The following is a 17241-nucleotide window of genomic DNA, read 5'->3' on the forward strand; positions in this document are numbered from 1 at the left end:
GTAGGTGGAAAAAATAATAGATCACGTGGTTTCGATCGCAACGCAAGCAATCGTCATCAGGCGGAAGACAATTGCTTGCGTTGCTATCGAAACGTCGTGATATATTGTTTTTTTCTACCTACGTGACTTTACCGAAAGAACCAAAGAGTATGGTGTGCACATTCATACTGCTGTTTGGACAGAGGCGGTTTGGGGACGGGTTAAGAAACTTGCCCCAATGTTGCAAGTGCCACGCCGAGAAATTGAACCAGCGACCTCTGGATTGCAAGTCCCATGCACTGACCGCTATACCACGGCAGATCATCCCCTGTTGACAAAACGGTCTCGTGTATATTTTCTGCGATTAACCACAGCCGTCTATTTTACGGTTTATATATATGTTTTTTTGTTTTAATAATATCCCCGTAGCTGGTTCCACACCGTATTTTAATATATTTTGCTCATTTCAAAATTCGCAGACAATTCTAATTTCTCAGCTCTATTGCATTACGAGATAGGCAACACTTATTTATTACAAGGAAATTCGTTTAGCTCAGCTGTGCAGATGCCCTCCCTGCACAAAGCATGTGGTCAATGTCACGTATCAATTAAATTGCCAGGAGTGTTTTAAGCAAAAAAAAACTTGTGTTTTGTACAATTCCTCTTCTTTAGAGTTACATATACATGTATTATTTTGAATGAAAATGAGGATGGAATCAGAAAATTCTCGATGGCTGGCTGAAAAATGTATCCCTTCATTGCAAGAAGGTATAAAAACAGGTATCACTGTGATTTATTTGGTCTTGCAGTGTTTGGACAGCAACTGTTAACAGTTCAGCCAGCTGGTGTGATAAGCTAAGCGTGAAATGTTGAAATCAGTTGACTCCCCCCTACTAAGAGGGGTGGGTAAAAACAGAAAAAAGGTGTTTGCAAAGATTGGTATAATATAATGTAAATAACCATTCAGGAAACACAACATTATGCTAATATAATCTCTCATGCGCATTGCTGTTTGGTCACGCTGTGCTCATTAAATTAATGTTAAGGTCTCCCTGGAAGTGGCTGAACTCAAGGTTTTTCTTCTTGAGTTCGTCGGGTAGAGAGAATTTCACGTGACAGGGCCCAGCCTTGTCGTGAGTCCGCTTGACAAGTGACCGCTTGCACAGCGTTCGCAAACGTTGGCACGAACCGAGGAGTCGTGGGGTCCCCACGTGTCAAAGTGACTGTGTGCAGTCGACCACGCTCGGGATGGGCCCTCCCCTCGTCTCTCCCACCGAGGGAGCCGGCGAGCGTGCGCCTTGACGTCAGCGGCCGGCGCTCCCACGGATCTCTTGCCCATTGGTTGGGGGGGGGAGAAGCAGTTTGGGCTGCACGCCCACACCCCCACGCCAGGCGTTTAAATACCCCGCCCGGCAGAGCCGAGGCAAGCCCCAAAACTCTGAACGATTGAGTGGCCCTCACTCTGAAATCCTCCTATAGACACAGTGCAGTGCATGAAGCGTGGAGTCTTCTTCTTCTTCTTGTTGTTTTTTTCCCCCCTCTCGTTTAAATCAGCGGTTACAGCAACAACAACGCAAAAGTTGGTTCGACGACTTGGAAGAACAGGCTAGAACATACTTAATTTGTGCAAACTATTAGCATTGTTTATTCTCAACGAACACCCGGTGGCGATCGACTAAGTTGAGAGCCATGTGCAACACGAAAGTCACGGCTCCTGCCAGCTACCTAGAGAGGTAAACATCTCTGCTGCCGAAGCAACTGCACCACGACACCGTGATACATTGCCACCGTTGTCTGGGCATTGACCCTTCAATACTTGCTAAGCAGTAATGAAACTCGACACATTCGTCACGTGGCCTTATGAGAAGAAAAACATATATGAGGCAACGTTTCGAGCAACGACCCTTCTTCATAGCACAGGAAGTCGGTTGAGCCTTATGTGCTATGAAGAAGGACAGTTGTCTGAAACGTCGGCCATAATATATATTTTCTCATGCCACAGTGTTATGATAAGCCACTTTGTTGAGCTGTTATTTGTGGCCAGGTGGCTTTTGAACAATAAGTTAATGCCTCGGTGGGCTTTGACTGGTAGGATGGGGATGGTTCAGTATTATTTGTTTATGTTTGGGTGGTTTGTTAACTTTTATTGTACTTTGCCGTCCTATCACGCTTTTGCACTGTTTGTTGTTGTAACGTTCTTACCCGCCACGACTGAACATCTGTGTAAAAGAGCTTTATAGCTTATCGGATTCCTCCAGTGTAAATACAAATATTTTGATTCTGTTATGGTTGACGAATGTTGATGAATGCTGTTTCTTAATTGTGCGTGTGCCAACGCAGCATAGCAAAGGTAATTTATTTAAGCGGCAAAATAGCGTATCGCGAAATTGCATTGATGCGTTCTCTAAACTGTCCCGTCGCTGCGTGTGTTGATGATGTGTGTTGATGATGTGTGTTGATGTTAAATCCGTTGTTGGTGTTACATTCAGGCATGAAAAGAGTCACCGCTGAGGAGGGGGCGATATTGGTCAGAATTTGACCGAATTCATTGGCACATCCAATAAATTGTAATCTTTATCAACGAGACAATCGCGTCGGGTGGTGAATGGTTAGGTTCCCTATTGGCTACGGAAACCCCCTATGTTTTATGGTTATGTACTGTGAAATAATTGTAAATAATAGTGTACCGAGAACGACAAAACACTCTTGTGCGTGACTTAAACGGTTATGTCGCTGTTATTGTAATTCATGTTCCGTAGTGAACTTAACAATTCAAAATGATTGATGATTGTGTTTCGATAAGTAGATTTGAATTCCTGGTAATTATGCACTATATGTATAAATGTATTTTTATTTGTAAATGCAACATTGCCAGCTTTATGCTAGCTGCTGAGCTAAAGGTGTTTTTTTTTAATTATCAGAAAAATATTGCACTTTTATCTAAGCGACGCGTTACATTATCCGAGTTCAAATGCCATGTACAGTATAAGCAATACGTTAACACAATGGCCACATGTCGATCTATTGAACATTTACCATTGCCCAAACGCGTGCAATGGGTTGCCTGTGCATTGATAATCACAAGGGGCGTTGCTCTTGGACATTAAACAAAATGTCCTGCTTGCTGCTTTGGCTCGTTAAGCGCAAAGAGAAAGCTGTTCCCTGTTAGTCTCAGCGTCATCACGGGGCCCTTGTACAGGGCAGAGAGAATGCAGCAATGGGGGGGTTCGATTCCGGCTCACGACGATGATCTGAACCGGTCCTGCGTCTCCACCTAGGTCGACTCAGCCTCAAATGAGTACCCGGTGCGGTGTGTTAACATCACCGCTGGGGAGACAAAGGCGGCTGGGCGTGGTGCTGACCAGCCACCCCCTCGCGCGCCCTACAGACCTTACATAGGTGCTGCTACTCGTCAAGAGCACTTGCCCCAACAGTCTGTGAAGGTTACACGGGGGGTCTTTGTCTTTGTTCGCTGGGTGAGGGGAGGTGAGGTTGGTGGGGATGGGGGTGGTCTTGAGGGTGGTCCAAAAGAGAGAGGGAGAGAGGGGGGGGGGGGGGTGCAGAGCAAAATGAGGTGGAGCAGAGGATGCAAGGTATGCTGGGTTAGTCACGTCGGCCACATGCCCTCCCTTCGCCTGTTCCTGTGCCTGCTTTTCATTATCACGGATTGCGCAAGGATGCTGTTGGGAAGGAAAGGGCGGGGTGGACGACGAACGTGCGCTGAGAGCGGGCACGGTTTAGGCTGTGGCCGGTGGAGGAGGAGGGATAACGTGAGGGGGGGGGGAGTGCGAGGTGAATTATGACCAGGAAATGTGCCAAGGAAAAGTTGAAACCTAGGTCAGAAATCATTTTCATGCCAATTCCCCAACAACAACCAAGGAAAAAGGAGACGTGAAACGGTGAAGTAATGGGAGATGAAAAACAGAAATAGAACTGTTAAAGTAGTTCACAGCGGGCTCTCGTTATAAATCAAGCTCAATCACTGGAATGGAAGAGCAGATGGGATTTTTAAGAAGAAAAAAATATCCCCTGCAACGTTCTCCCGTCGTTTCCCACCCCCCATCACAACTGGAATTCACGAACTCGCTCAAAACATTGGCCAGAGTCATTTTGCTCCGTCCTGCTCACTGCCCACGGAACACGAACGCGGACGGGCGGTTTTTTGTGTGACAGCAGTGTTCCAGGCCCAGTTAAAGTCACCACCAGCGATGATTTAATAAGTGTTCGGTGTTATAACTCGGCTGCCCTTTCATCCGCGAGTTGCTTCGATGCGCCCCACTGCCGGGGAACACGAACGCAGACGAGCGTTTGACGGGCAGTGTGCCAGGCCCAGTTCGGTCACCACCAACAATGATTCACGACTGTGATTTTTAATTAGCGTCCCAAAAGAAAAATGAGCCAAAAGTGATTTCCTGCTCAAATTAGCATTCAGACGGTCTTCGACTCCTGTTTACAGCCATGAGTCAGTGGTGAAAATTCCACATGGTTATTGCGGAGGGTGGGAGCGTTTAGATCTGCAGTGAAATCGTCGTTGGCTTTCTCACAAAGTGGTACATATTTTATTGTTCCCAGAGGGATGATGGGCTGACTCAATCCCCAACTCGGATTTGAACTCGCAATTCTTGCAATCGCCAACTCTGCCGTTGAGCCACCTGGCCATGAGTTATTATTAACCAAGCGTCCTTTCATCTGAGATTGCCACATAATTAAATTAGTGCGGAGATGTACAAAGCCAGGGCTGCGCCTTTTGTCCCTTCCATTTCTCGCTCATCCTTGTTTTACAAAATGAGCGATGCCCGCGTTTATCACGCTCTTCGTTTACGTCAAGCGGTATAAATACATTTGTTTTCATATTTCTCTTCCATTTGTTGTTATCCCATTAGCGTGGCATCCATTGATCTCATCCCGTAAGGATTAGAATCTCTAAGTCCGTAGGCTCGGGTCACGTGCATGGCATTCGATGTGGTTTATTTCCACCTGTGTTTCAACTGTGGCTAATGTAAATAGTTTTTAATCACAGCGAACGAAACAGGATCGTTTGAATTTAACTTTTTTTGTAAAATACATTCATTTAACTTTCATGTAAAATTAGAAGTGCCACGTACTTCTCCATCTCCCAAGCCAAAAGCTGCATTATTTCACGGGATTTTTTTTCTCCACGAGTTTATATTCTGTGCCCCTTCTCTCGTCGCATCCAACATACCCTCATGTATTTATTTCATTGCATTTAGTCCATGGGCCAGAGCAGATATCGGTACCACCGAAGACAGCAGCGCATCTTTCGCAGTACCCATCTATTTTTCTGCCAACTTAATGATGAGTGAATGTTTATGCAAGTGGGTGGAAACTGGAGCACCTGCAGGGGGAAACGCTCTATCCCCTGTCCAGATGGAAATAGACGGCGATTATTCCACACTTGCTGTGTCGCCTTCCCCTGGCGAGCCAGGGTATAGCGCCTCCTCGACGCCCATGGGAAGGGAGTTTCACAACATTTGTGCGATCCACCAAATTTATACTTAGAAATGATCGAGACAAATAAAAATGTAAGTTTACACAAAAATAGAAACCATCTAGTTGCGTGTAATTTTCCATAGTATTTTAGTCTATGGTGTACACATGTCACAACAGGTACTCATTACAGTGAGAGCATATGAAATCAGAACAATTATTTTAACACGTGTAGTATCCATGCCACCCCCCCCCCAACCCCCCAAGAAGAAAGGTGCCGTGTTTCACAGGTGGGTTGCTCTGCCAGTAGGGCTTGACGTTGCTGTGATGTCACGACGCCACGGTACAACAGCGACGAAACCCACGGCAGCAGCGGATGAGAGAATCGCGACTGTCGTTGATAAATCATTGACGTAACGCTCACGATGCTCTTGATCGTTTGCAGAGCCAAGGAGATGAAGAGTCGGCTGGGCTTTCTACGGAGAAAACCCGTGACCCAAAACGAAGCTGATCACAACGGCAAATCAACTGCAGAGTAAGCCGCGCACTCGCTTGCACTCTCGCTTAGACTCGCGCGCCTGTCACGTCCGTCACGTTAACGCAGCGACGTCGTTCAACCGCCTCCGTGTAGCCACGTTGAGCTCCCGGTCAAGCGTACGGTGCAAGCGGCTGTCACAACGGCGAGGATGCAATTGTTCGGCAATATGTTCGAGACCGTTTCCATCACTCCGGTTGTCCGAACTGAGAACGTGTGCACCTATCTGTGCGTCCCTTAGCGCGCACTACTAGAGCAATCGCCACTCCCAAGACTGTCAAACGTAAGTATGACAGTCTTGAGAGTGTTTCTGCAATGGGAGAGTAGTTTGCAATGAGAGGCGGGGGGGGAAGCAAAAATAAACATTGTTCGTAATGTGCATTCATCCCACCGCGCTGTGAAACAGTTGACGATTCGTGTTTCCTGGGGTTATATTTGCTCATTTTTTTTTATTAAGCCCAGGCACGTAATTTCTCTACTACCGTGCATATTCAATCCCCATCCTGATATTGAAGCAAGGGTTACGATTTCTGATTTACCAAACATCAACTTCCTCTTTCCCGCTTGCATGCTCCCATCGATTGTTATGACATCTTCAAATTTGATTCGTGTTTTCTCAAGTCTGTTTCACGTCCTCACATCGCATCGTAATAATATATTTTAAACATTTCATTTACCATACAATCCCCCGGATCAGCCCTTTGAGATTAAATATCACGTGTCTGAAGGGGTGTCATCCGGGGGGGAGGGGGGGGGTCGTGAAGCATGCCCCGTACTACACCTAACCATTTAGAAATACCTCGAAAGCTTACGCAGCATTCAACAGATCCACGCACGCCCCCCCCCCCCCTTGCTCAACACACCCCGCAGGGAAACGGCCACTTTGATTTTATTTCAACATGAAACGAGTCACGACTCACTCTGTTGCTCATGCGCGGAGGATGCCAAACAGGGAATGTGATCATAAGACCTTGGGGAAGGAAGTTGGGGAGGGGAGGGGGCAGGGCAGCCCCCTCCCCCCCCTTATCTAATTTAAGGCGAGCGACTCTAGGGGGTTATTTTGTAACGCAGCATCCCCCTGCGATGTGGGACATCGTGGTCAATCGCTGTTAATCGCTGTGCGCGCCCACGCGTGGTGAGAGAGAGAGACTTAATACCGCATTGCCGTCGCAACGGACAGCAGAAATTTATTTTTGGCGTTTCTGTCGGACGTCAATGATCACAGGTGCGATTAGAAATAGCGTGCGCTTCAAGTGGACACAGAGAGAATACGGTGATTTTAATTGTTTTGCCGTGCTGTGTAACAACAAAAGAATAAAAGCCCGTGGTAATTCTCTCTCGCGCGTGCGTGCGCGCGCGCGCTGCAAGCACGCGCACGTCCGGGCGATTCCACGCAGCCTGCTTGCCATTGTCAAGGACGTGTGTCTGCTTTCCTAAACCTAGTAGGCACAGAATTGTTTTGGGGGCTCGCGCAAGGGGCCGTAGGGTTACCGCGTTCCGCTCGCGCTTGCGTGGACATTCAATTGTCGAGGAGGGATTGCCCTGCCGCTTGCGATCCGTTTCACGGCGAACGGTGCATTGGGCCCCTGTTGAAATTGCGTGCGCCGCCAATTGACGCTGTCGCTTGTCTTTTTGTAAAAGCCACGTGTGCTCAGCTCTGCGGTATTTTTATGTATATATATACATCTTCACGCGTGCACATGTTTACAGATTGCTTTAGTTTGACCTTGAGTCAATTGTTACATTTTTTGCCGATTTGTATTTATCGCGCGCACACCGCAAAATTATATTTTATTTCGGATTTATGAAGCACTTTAAAATGCTGAGCATTAAAATGGAAAACGGAACCGTGGAATCGGTGAAATATTCAATGGAATCGGTCAAATGTTCAATGAAAGTCGGCGCTACGTCCGAATTGGCGGAGGCAATATCAACGTGGCTCGTATAAGTCCTGCACCAGGAGAAGATGCTATTGCCATGGAGATCATAGTCGCCATGGATATGGCTATTAACCCCACTGGACAGGCGTGACCAGAGCATTTCCGCTTGACTCACTTTCCCAGTGTCCGTGCAGCCACATCGCCGCACTTCAACCCGGCTTATTTGCAATTACGAGACGCCTTTCAAAACCGGGCCACGGTTAAAGTTGCCCCGTAAAAATGTTCCTCTCACATGCCACAAACGCAACAAGGTTCCAACGTCGGGCATCGTGTAAAGACAAATTAAGTAATTTCATTTCACATTTTTCCCGAACAGAATTCCCTGCAGTTGTTCGCTCCGCACATTTATATATTTGTTTACTTGATCGTCGCTTCGATCTGCGACTACAGAGGGCTTGACTGCAAATCGCATCACTACAGTGACGTCTCTGCGAGCAGCAATCGGCATGCGATTGCGATTGAGAGGCGTCCAGCCGACGGGAGGGGAGAAAGGACAGCGGTAGTTTGAAAAGCGGCGATCAACCGATATCCTGGGACGACGACGTCGGGTTTTTTTTATCTGCGTGCGCGTATATTTTCGCGAACGGTGCACGTGTCCGCGCCCTCCATATTATACATTTTTTGTGTGTGTATCCGTCGAGAGGACGGCTCCATTCGCCGCCGACACCCCGTCAGCTACCGCTCGCAGGAGCAACGGAGGGCTGGAATTATTAGACCCGGCATTCAGACAATCGGTGTAGCAGGGTGAGAGAGAGAGAGCGGGAGAGGGGGAGAGAGAGGGAGAGAGCGTAACGCCGAGCGGCGAATGTGGACAGCGGTGTCCGTGGGAGTGGTTGCGTGTCGCCGCGCGCGATGGCTCGCCTGCATCTGAGTGCCGTGTGCCTCCTCGCTCACGCGCCTTCCTCCTCTCCCCCTCGTCCCGTGCACAGGCCCAGCCAGGACGAGGCGCATGCTTGGGCCGAGTCGTTGGACAAACTTCTCGTGCACAAATGTAAGTTGGCCGGCGAGGGTCTCTCCGACGTCCGCTCTCACGCTTGTCGAGAACGGTGGGGATTCGAATAAGTTGCGAAGTTGGCGCCACACTCGGAATATTCGAGCGCATTGTAATCTTATGATGGAAAGAGGAATTTAAGGAACTTTCGCGGTTGAATGGCGCGGTTGCAACTGTTACGAAGAGCAAATGGGATTGGGCAGGACACGCCATGCATGGATATTAGGGACGATGGCCAATGGTAAAGACAAGGGATGGAGTGGCAGCTAAGGAATGGATCGCATCCGAGAGGGCGTCGGCTAACGATTAGCACGGTTGGCTGCGTTCGGTGCGAAAGAAGTTCAACAGACATACGTACAGATAGCGGAGGGGTGCCTTCGTCCAGCAGGGGATTGACCATGACTGCTGCTGATGACGATTGTCATCGTGTACTTGTTCAAGAGTTTCACTCGCTTGGCGTTTCAGCGATAATCCGGCTTTTAACGAACGGTTGCGAGGAATCGAAAGACCGCACTTAATGTGTTCCTGTTCATTTGCAGATGGCCTGGCCGCGTTCCAAGCATTTCTACGAACAGAGTTCAGCGAGGAAAACATTAACTTCTGGCTGGCCTGCGAGGACTACAAAAAAACAAAGTCTGCTGCCAAGCTGACCAGCAAGGCTCGCAAGATCTTCTCCGAATACATCGCAATCCAGTCCCCCAACGAGGTGAACGAACAGAAACTTAAACCACCACGGGCCACCATGTCCTAGCGACGCGGAATATTTTCGGCATGATTTTCCCCCTTCTTGTTTGAAGTTGAATGTGCATGCATACGACGGGGACGGGTGGACGGATAAACAAGAAAATAAGTAATGCAATCTTGACGTTAAAGCTTTCGTGACTGCAGGAATTCATATTCTTTGGGTATTTCGGTAAAGCCACGTAGAAGCCATGTCTACGTGGCTTCACCGAAAGACCCAAATAATAAGTAATGAATTTTTTTTTTACTTTTTAAGACTGAGTAGCGGATGTGAAGGTCGAGCGAGAAATCCTTTGATCAGGCGCCGTCTGCCCTGTGGAGAAAAACCTGCGGCCACACGGGGGGTGGGGCCACCCACCCCCACCCACCCCATTGTCGAGCAGCCCCCACTTGTGTGGCGCGCATTGAAATCATTGGCGGAGGGGGGGGATGCCATTGTCGACGTTTCGTTCGAGAAAGACACCGAAGGAGACCCCCACCTTCAGACTCGTCGGCCCGACTTTGAGATTTTACCCTCGGATTAAAAGTGTACAGTCGAACCTCGGAGATCAAACGCACCAGAACTCGAACAAATCGGTGTTCGAATGGCCTTCTGGAACGAATTAAGTTCGATCTCCGGGGTACCACTGTATAAGATTTCAGTGTCAATAGTCAAATTGTATATTTTTGTTAGACGTAAGGTTCCATCAGTGTAATACAATAATTATTTCAATGTGAACGTTTTTGTTCTATTTCAATTATTTCAGCAACATAATGTCGGGCAATGGTACTTTTGGCACGAAAAGCACAGAAGTGACATCACATTTTTAGATTGATCCAAAATGTAAAAATAAAATACATTCGGATCGTACAACATTAAGTGGCTTAGGCCTGATTTTTTTAATTTCATATTGGTCTAAAAATTGGGAACATATCCCGAGTGCATATATAGACGGATGTGCTCCCGATTTTCTGTTTCATCCAAAAAATTCTAAACTCAGGAAATTAAACATTTCGGACAATCACATGTTCTCTTTGTTTCGTATTGATCGTCATTAATGTTTGGACAAAGATCTGAAAATACCCCCCAAAAATGTCAAATTGTCCTTAAAACTTCAAAATCGGGTTTATTTATATGGTTTTAATTAAAAAAAAAACTCATCGCTAATCTCTAAACAACACCTCCGATTTTAAGCACGGTTGGCTACGTACGGTGTGAAAGAAGTTCAACATACATACACACATATAATGACTGTATTGCCAAATGATGATTACATTCGTGTCCCTGTGTATCCTGCTGGGTAGACAGGATGGCTGGTGGGTGGGGGGGGGGGGGTGGTGATTTAAGAACCTTCGCACCATTGGCACGGTTGTTTACGTATGGCGCGAAATAAATTCAACGTCCACACCGATGAAAGCAGCCGTACGATCCCTGCAGTTGTTTCCACCGGGAGACCCGGGGGGGAGAGCGCGATGCTCGTTTGGCATTTAAAGGAACGAGAGTGATAACGACGATTCAAACGTTCTGTGCCGTCGCCGCAGGTGAATCTGGACTCGTGCACACGAGAGCTGACTGCCGCCAACCTCGCCAAGCCCACGGCGGACGCATTCGACGTGGCCCAGAAGCGAATCTTTGGGCTCATGGAGAAGGACTCTTACCCTCGCTTCCTCCGCTCGCAGCTCTACCTGGATCTGACTAAATGAGGCGCACGTCACAGCCTGAGCGTGTCATTTGTATGTACAGCAACAAGAAGAATGAGAATCGAAACGGCGGTAGATTTTACCAAAAGCTGCATTTCAAACCGATGCTCCGGTCTCAGAGACGGCAGACGATCGCTGCGTTTCGGTTTTATCCGAAGGCTGCGAGAGAAACGGGTTGCGACGCAATTTCGAGAGGTTGGAAGGTGGTGGGCAGGGTGATCTCTTTGAGTGAAATTAAGCAGCGAAGCATTTACCTATACCCTCCTAATGCTCCTATTCATTTCAAATACCGCCCCGTTGCGTAGACTGACAGCTGTGCCGGTTACCAGTCGTCGTCTGTGGTCAGTGCCTCACTTTTTTGCGCACTTCACTGGCCTGCAGTCGTAATTTTATTGACAAAAGCCACAACTTTTGTCGGACAATCGATGGCACGGCACTTCACACGATTCCTTTTCTCAGGAAAAAAGAACTAACGCAAGAACGTCTTAAACGGTGGAACTGCACGTAACAAAGTGTCCTTGCATGGGACGACCGTGCAGGATTCCTTTTTGAAGATTTTTTTTTAAACGTAATTCCGTATTGCGTTTGTACTTCGAGCATCGTTCTTAGATCAGAAGATTGATGTTCGATGCATTTTCATGAGCTAGTTCTATTTTGGTTCAACACGTAGGCTTTCGCGACCAATATTATTCGTAATAAAGTTTTTTGGTTAGATCGCGTAAGTAAATCAATAAAATTTACAATCTGAAAAATGTTGTGGGTTTTACCCTCCAACACACCGGTGGGCTGAAGTAGTAAACTAATTGGCGCGTTGTTTACGTGATAAACCTGACTGGCTGTGTCGGGTGGTGGAGGGTTACGACGCATTTATACTTACGCAATCTAACCCAAACAACTTTTTTTATTAAGAGTTATATTTTATTTCCACTTACTTTCTACGTTACGTCAACGGTATACTTGTTACGCATTGAAGCTGAAGCAAAGTGCCGATTCACGCTTTTGAAACCCCAGCGGGTTCCCACCAAACCTGCAACCCGCACGCCACCGGGGAGCCTCACCAGGCCCTGGGGCAACGCGGCTGCGTGGAGTTGTTGCAGACACTTTCCTCTTCCGTGAAAACACCTTGTTTTTTTTTTACTTACCGCACGGTGGTCCACAAAAAATAAAAATTGTGGGGGTTGATAGCGGGGCCCTGCAGGCCCGGGAAGGTTGGCAACGACCGCCTCTAAACGATGTATCCTGCGATAAGGGGATGACGGATGAGTGAGTGTTCGTCTTGGCCGAGGACAGAAGCAGTCTGGAACTGTTTGGTATTTATTACGGTGCGTCATGAATGTGTTCGTCTTTGTGGTACTATGAGTTTTGAGGACAAAAAAAAAATGCGTCGCTTCTCTGTTGATGTGAACATGCACATTTTCTATTTTTACGTGGAGACTTTCGAATCCCTGCTGTAAACGATGACGAAAAATCGGTCGCTTGTGTGCAATTTCAATTTAAAAGTAGAACAACAGCGTAGATCGATGAAGTTCAAATGCTCAATCTTAAGGCATATTTTCACGGTTGTATTATAACTTCGGCAGAGAGGCAAATGCTTTATAATAAGAACCATATTTGTACAGTAAGTGCAATATAGTAAAGAAGTAACTTTTTTATTACATTTATGGTAACTTTTGAATTTGTGTTTTATTGCTTTCCCTTTACAATAATTTAGAAAAGTTACATTTGAAATGGGAAAAATATGTATACATCCGTAATAAGCTCTTGACAATGTCAATATTGTACTGAAAACAATCTCAGAATGTTTTCCTTAAAGGTGGGTATACATGGATTTCCTGAAATTCTTCATCGGACACTTTGAGTATCTGTGTAGAAAGGTGCTTTAGAATTGTAATTTATTTGTCACACCTAAACCACGCAACATCGTGGCAATTGTTTATCAATTTCCTTGCCATTAATTTTATATATACATAAAAAAAAGAAACCTTGAAAACATTTTCAGGCAGAATTTGTTTTAATATTTAGATGCCCGAGTACATGTGTGCATTCGTGTATGCCATTATTTGTGTGGGCATACACCACAGTAATTGTTTATTTGGCAAGTTAACAACTGGGCTTGACGGTGACATGCCCAAGCAAAGTGGTAGTTCTGTAGGATGTTGTAGCGATGTAGCTTTTTGATCTGGTACAGAGCTGTCCGTGGTTGAGTTCCACCTTGACTTACATTGTGTGTGGGGGGGGGGGGGGGGGGTGATAGGGGTTAGGGGGGGCGCTAAAAATATTCCATGAGAAATTAAGCATTGAGTGAAGGATTTGCTAATTCTCCAAATACAGCTGTGACTCGTCACGAGCAAATGCTAAGAAATAATTTGATTTGGTTTTTAAAGGGGTCCTCTTGGGGAATTAATTGGAAAATGCCAAAGCCAGATTCACTATCTGTGCTGGCTGCAGAATTGTCTTGACATTTTCTCAACTTTTTTTTTCATTTTGTATGTATGTTTAACTTCTTTCGCACCGTACGTAGCCAACCGTGCTAATTGGAGGTGCGAATTTAACTGATGTCTTGAATTTACCATCAGTGTTAATATTTTACCGTGTCTTTCCCCCCCCCCCCCATATCAACTTTTTTGACGTACACGGCGTGTGTTGTGTAAATAATTGGCACAATTCCCTCTCTGTGCACATGCTAGTCATGGTCCATGTAAGGTTGCGAAGCCAGTGTGTTTCTGGTGACAATCGCATCTATGTCCGCTTACTTTTCAAGCAAGAATAAACTTTTAAACAAATACTTTGAAGTGTTTCCATGCGCACCTTTTTTTGGGTTCCGAACCACATGTCGAAGCAGCTAGTACGCATTTTGTTGCCATTATGTTGGGAGACTGAAAAAAGTACGGCATAAAATTGAGACCACGTGTAAGCAAGTTCAATGACCTCACACTCTTTGGATCTTTCGGTAAAGTCACGGAGATAGAAAAATAATAAAAATCACGACGTTTCGATCGCAACACAAGCAATCGTCTTCAGGTGAAGAGAAACAAATACAGCAGGCGAATAAATACAGCAGACAGCAGGCGAACTGCTGAGGCAGGAGAAAAATGTATATATATATTTTCACCTGAAGACGATTGCTTGTGTTGCGATCGGAACGTCGTGATTTTTGTATTATTATTTTTCTATCTACGTGACTTTACCGAAAGACCCAAAGACTATGAATTCCTGCAGTCACGAAAGCTTTAAGTGAAGATGTAATGACCTCATTCAAACAAAGTGGATTGTGCAGGACACGTCACGACCCATAAGGGATTATGACCGACGGGCAAGGATCGTGACAGGAATGGCTCAGGAAATGGAACGCCACAAAGAGACATTTCGCCGAGGAGATGGAGCAATGAAATCGGCTCCGTGTGCAGGTTCCAGACGGGCTGTTTAATGTCAGAACCACGTGGTGATGGGTGACGACTTGTGAGGGGAGGCCTTCACTCAGCAGTCGATAGATCACAGCTGACGATGAACACTTCAAGTGTGCTTGGAGTAAAACATATATATACCCGGAATGCTTTACGTTTATAAAGCTTTATAAACTAAAAGTTATAAATAATAAAGTCCATTGTCTCTAGCCGGGAACAAGATGTGCACACCTCTGTATTGACACAAGCGGCTCTGCTAAAGAATTGCAAATGCGCATTTCCACATAGGATAAATTATCCGAATCCACCATAACATTTTTTTATTGTTTTATATTTTTATTATTTTATTGTTTCCCTTCTACGTGACTTTACCGAAAGAACCAAGAATGTGAATCCCTGCAGTCACGAAAGCTTTAAATCAAAATTTAAATCAAAATTGTACATCCCCTTTCTGTGCCTCGGAGCAAATGTGTGCGGGTTTTTAGCTCTCGTCTGTGCACTTAAACATCTGCCCGTGGCCAATTCTCGTTTGAAGGCATTACGGGGGGGGGGGGGAAGAGAGGGGGGGGAGGTTATTTTCCTCGTCAACTTGGCAGTATGACAATCCTCGTTATTGACTTCACGGGCGTCAATCATCAATCTCTGGGTCAACATTTTCCAAAGAAACGTCTTTTTTCAGGCCACCGATGCCGTTTGCTAAACGGCAATTCAACAAAAGCTAAATGAGCACAAAATGTTTCACAGGATAGCAGTAGGACGTTCCCGTGGCGGATTCGGGGGTGGGGGTTCAATGTAATCCTCGCTTGCATAGCTTTCTGTTTCTCGCCTGCTTAGCATTCGCCTCCATTCAATCTCGCCGCTCGGAGAGACGTCGAGGAGAAGAAGGCACCAAGAGCCTCTCCCGGCACACGACGGCTCAACTCAATTGTTACCATGGCCACAGCGTTGAGGATACACCAAGACCCAGCCTTTGGTCACCAGGCAACGGGGTAATCGGATTTACATGATGCGGGTTTTATGCCCCCCCCCCTCCAAACCCCCCTCCCCCCAACCCCCTCACGTACAGGTGTTTTTTCATTTCTACATTCGAGCATGGGGAAATATATTTTTCCGTGATTTAGTGGTTTATTTATATACGCAGAATATTGGGTTGTACGATCCACCATAAAATTGCAATTTGTAGCTACACATTTGAGAGGTAACACATGCAGGTATTCATTTTTTCTTTCTACATTTGAGCATGGAGACATATTTCAATACGATTTAGTTTTGGTTTTTCCATTGAGGCACATGTTGTATTTTCGACAACGAGAAGTACAGGGCGAGAGCTGAACCCAGGGTGGTTTGTGGTCCACCCGGGCATTGACTTGCGTTGCAAATGTGAGTTTCCATCCAGGTGCCGGTAGAAGATCAATGCATGGAATGAGGCAGAATAGACACCAAATAGGGAGAGGTTGGAAAACAAAAGAAAGGGAAGGCCAAAGAGTGATGGTCAGACGAGACGAGATAATGTGGGTCGATGTGTGTGATTTAGTTTTAGAAAAACGTGTGTTTGGTTTACATAGTAACTTGGAGTCTTTACCTAGCAGTGAATAGATTATGGGCGATGATTAAATACACTACATAAATCTTACGTGAGTGTGTCCCTATGCATGTCTATTTGTGTGTAAGTATGTATGCGAACAGTATTCGCCGCACATTTAACCGCACTTGCGAAGATTATCCAATAATTGTGTAATTATCCTGAAGAGAGATGCTTTGATTCGGTTAAGAAGGCCTGCTGGGATGACAACATTTAAAATTGAAACACTTCTCAGAGTTGGAGTCAATTGAGATGGAGACCAAATTGCAATTATCATGCCATATCCGAATAACAAACCCCATCATATTTATTGGAATTGACAAAAACGTCATTACATTAAATAGAAAATGTAACGAAACAAGTGGCAAACTGGTCGTGCCTCACTCATACAAGAGATGCAATGAGTTTTGTTTTCATTCAAGGCAAGGCCGTAATTATAATATATATTGGGGGTGAGGGACACATCCCCCACCCCCAATATTCAAATATGCTCAAACTACCCCCCCCAATATATTGCTATAAACTAGATTTCTGTTTATATGATTGTGGTAATGGTGTACTTTATTAATCCCTAATCTCTGCAATTACATACAATGAAACAAGAAAAGGCAAACAAGTAAAAACAGAGCAATGCAATACAATACATTATTAGACATTATTGTAAAAAATAAAAAAGTCCATCCTATGTGTTAGTGATTTTTAAAAATATTTTAGGCAGGAAATTCGTTTTCAAATTCATTTTTTTTCTGGGTGGGGGGGGGGGGCACCCCCAGACCCCCTGAAAGATTTGGTCCCCCCCCCCCAATGTTGACTCCATGGCTACGACCTTGATTCAAGGGACAATATTCGATGGCGATTCGGTCACAGATCAATCTTGCACGACGACAAGAGTTTATTCCTGGCTACTGGTGCCAGCGTAACGCGTTCGACAGTCGTCTTCT

At 45.8% G+C, this 17241-nt stretch overlaps 1 protein-coding gene across 2 annotated transcripts; it reads left to right on the plus strand.

The window, feature by feature from the left end:
- The first annotated feature begins 1381 nt into the window (after positions 1–1381).
- Positions 1382–13278, plus strand: LOC116944904 (regulator of G-protein signaling 4-like). 2 transcript variants are annotated; one of them, XM_032958799.2, is made up of 5 exons: positions 1382–1712; positions 5873–5962; positions 8832–8893; positions 9433–9599; positions 11156–13278. In XM_032958799.2, the coding sequence occupies exons 1-5, from the start codon at positions 1669–1671 to the stop codon at positions 11315–11317; spliced, it is 525 nt and encodes a 174-aa protein (XP_032814690.1). In that variant the 5' UTR covers positions 1382–1668; the 3' UTR covers positions 11318–13278. The 2 variants fall into 2 exon arrangements, with proteins under 2 accessions (XP_032814690.1, XP_075924905.1); XM_076068790.1 differs by lacking the exons at positions 1382–1712; positions 5873–5962 and adding an exon at positions 5997–8401.
- Positions 13279–17241: the final 3963 nt, after the last annotated feature.

Source organism: Petromyzon marinus, chromosome 22 (assembly GCF_048934315.1).
Source record: "Petromyzon marinus isolate PM22_M1 ecotype Great Lakes invasive population chromosome 22, UKy_Petmar_22M1.pri1.0, whole genome shotgun sequence".
In the NCBI taxonomy this organism is placed as follows: Eukaryota; Metazoa; Chordata; class Hyperoartia; order Petromyzontiformes; family Petromyzontidae; genus Petromyzon; species Petromyzon marinus.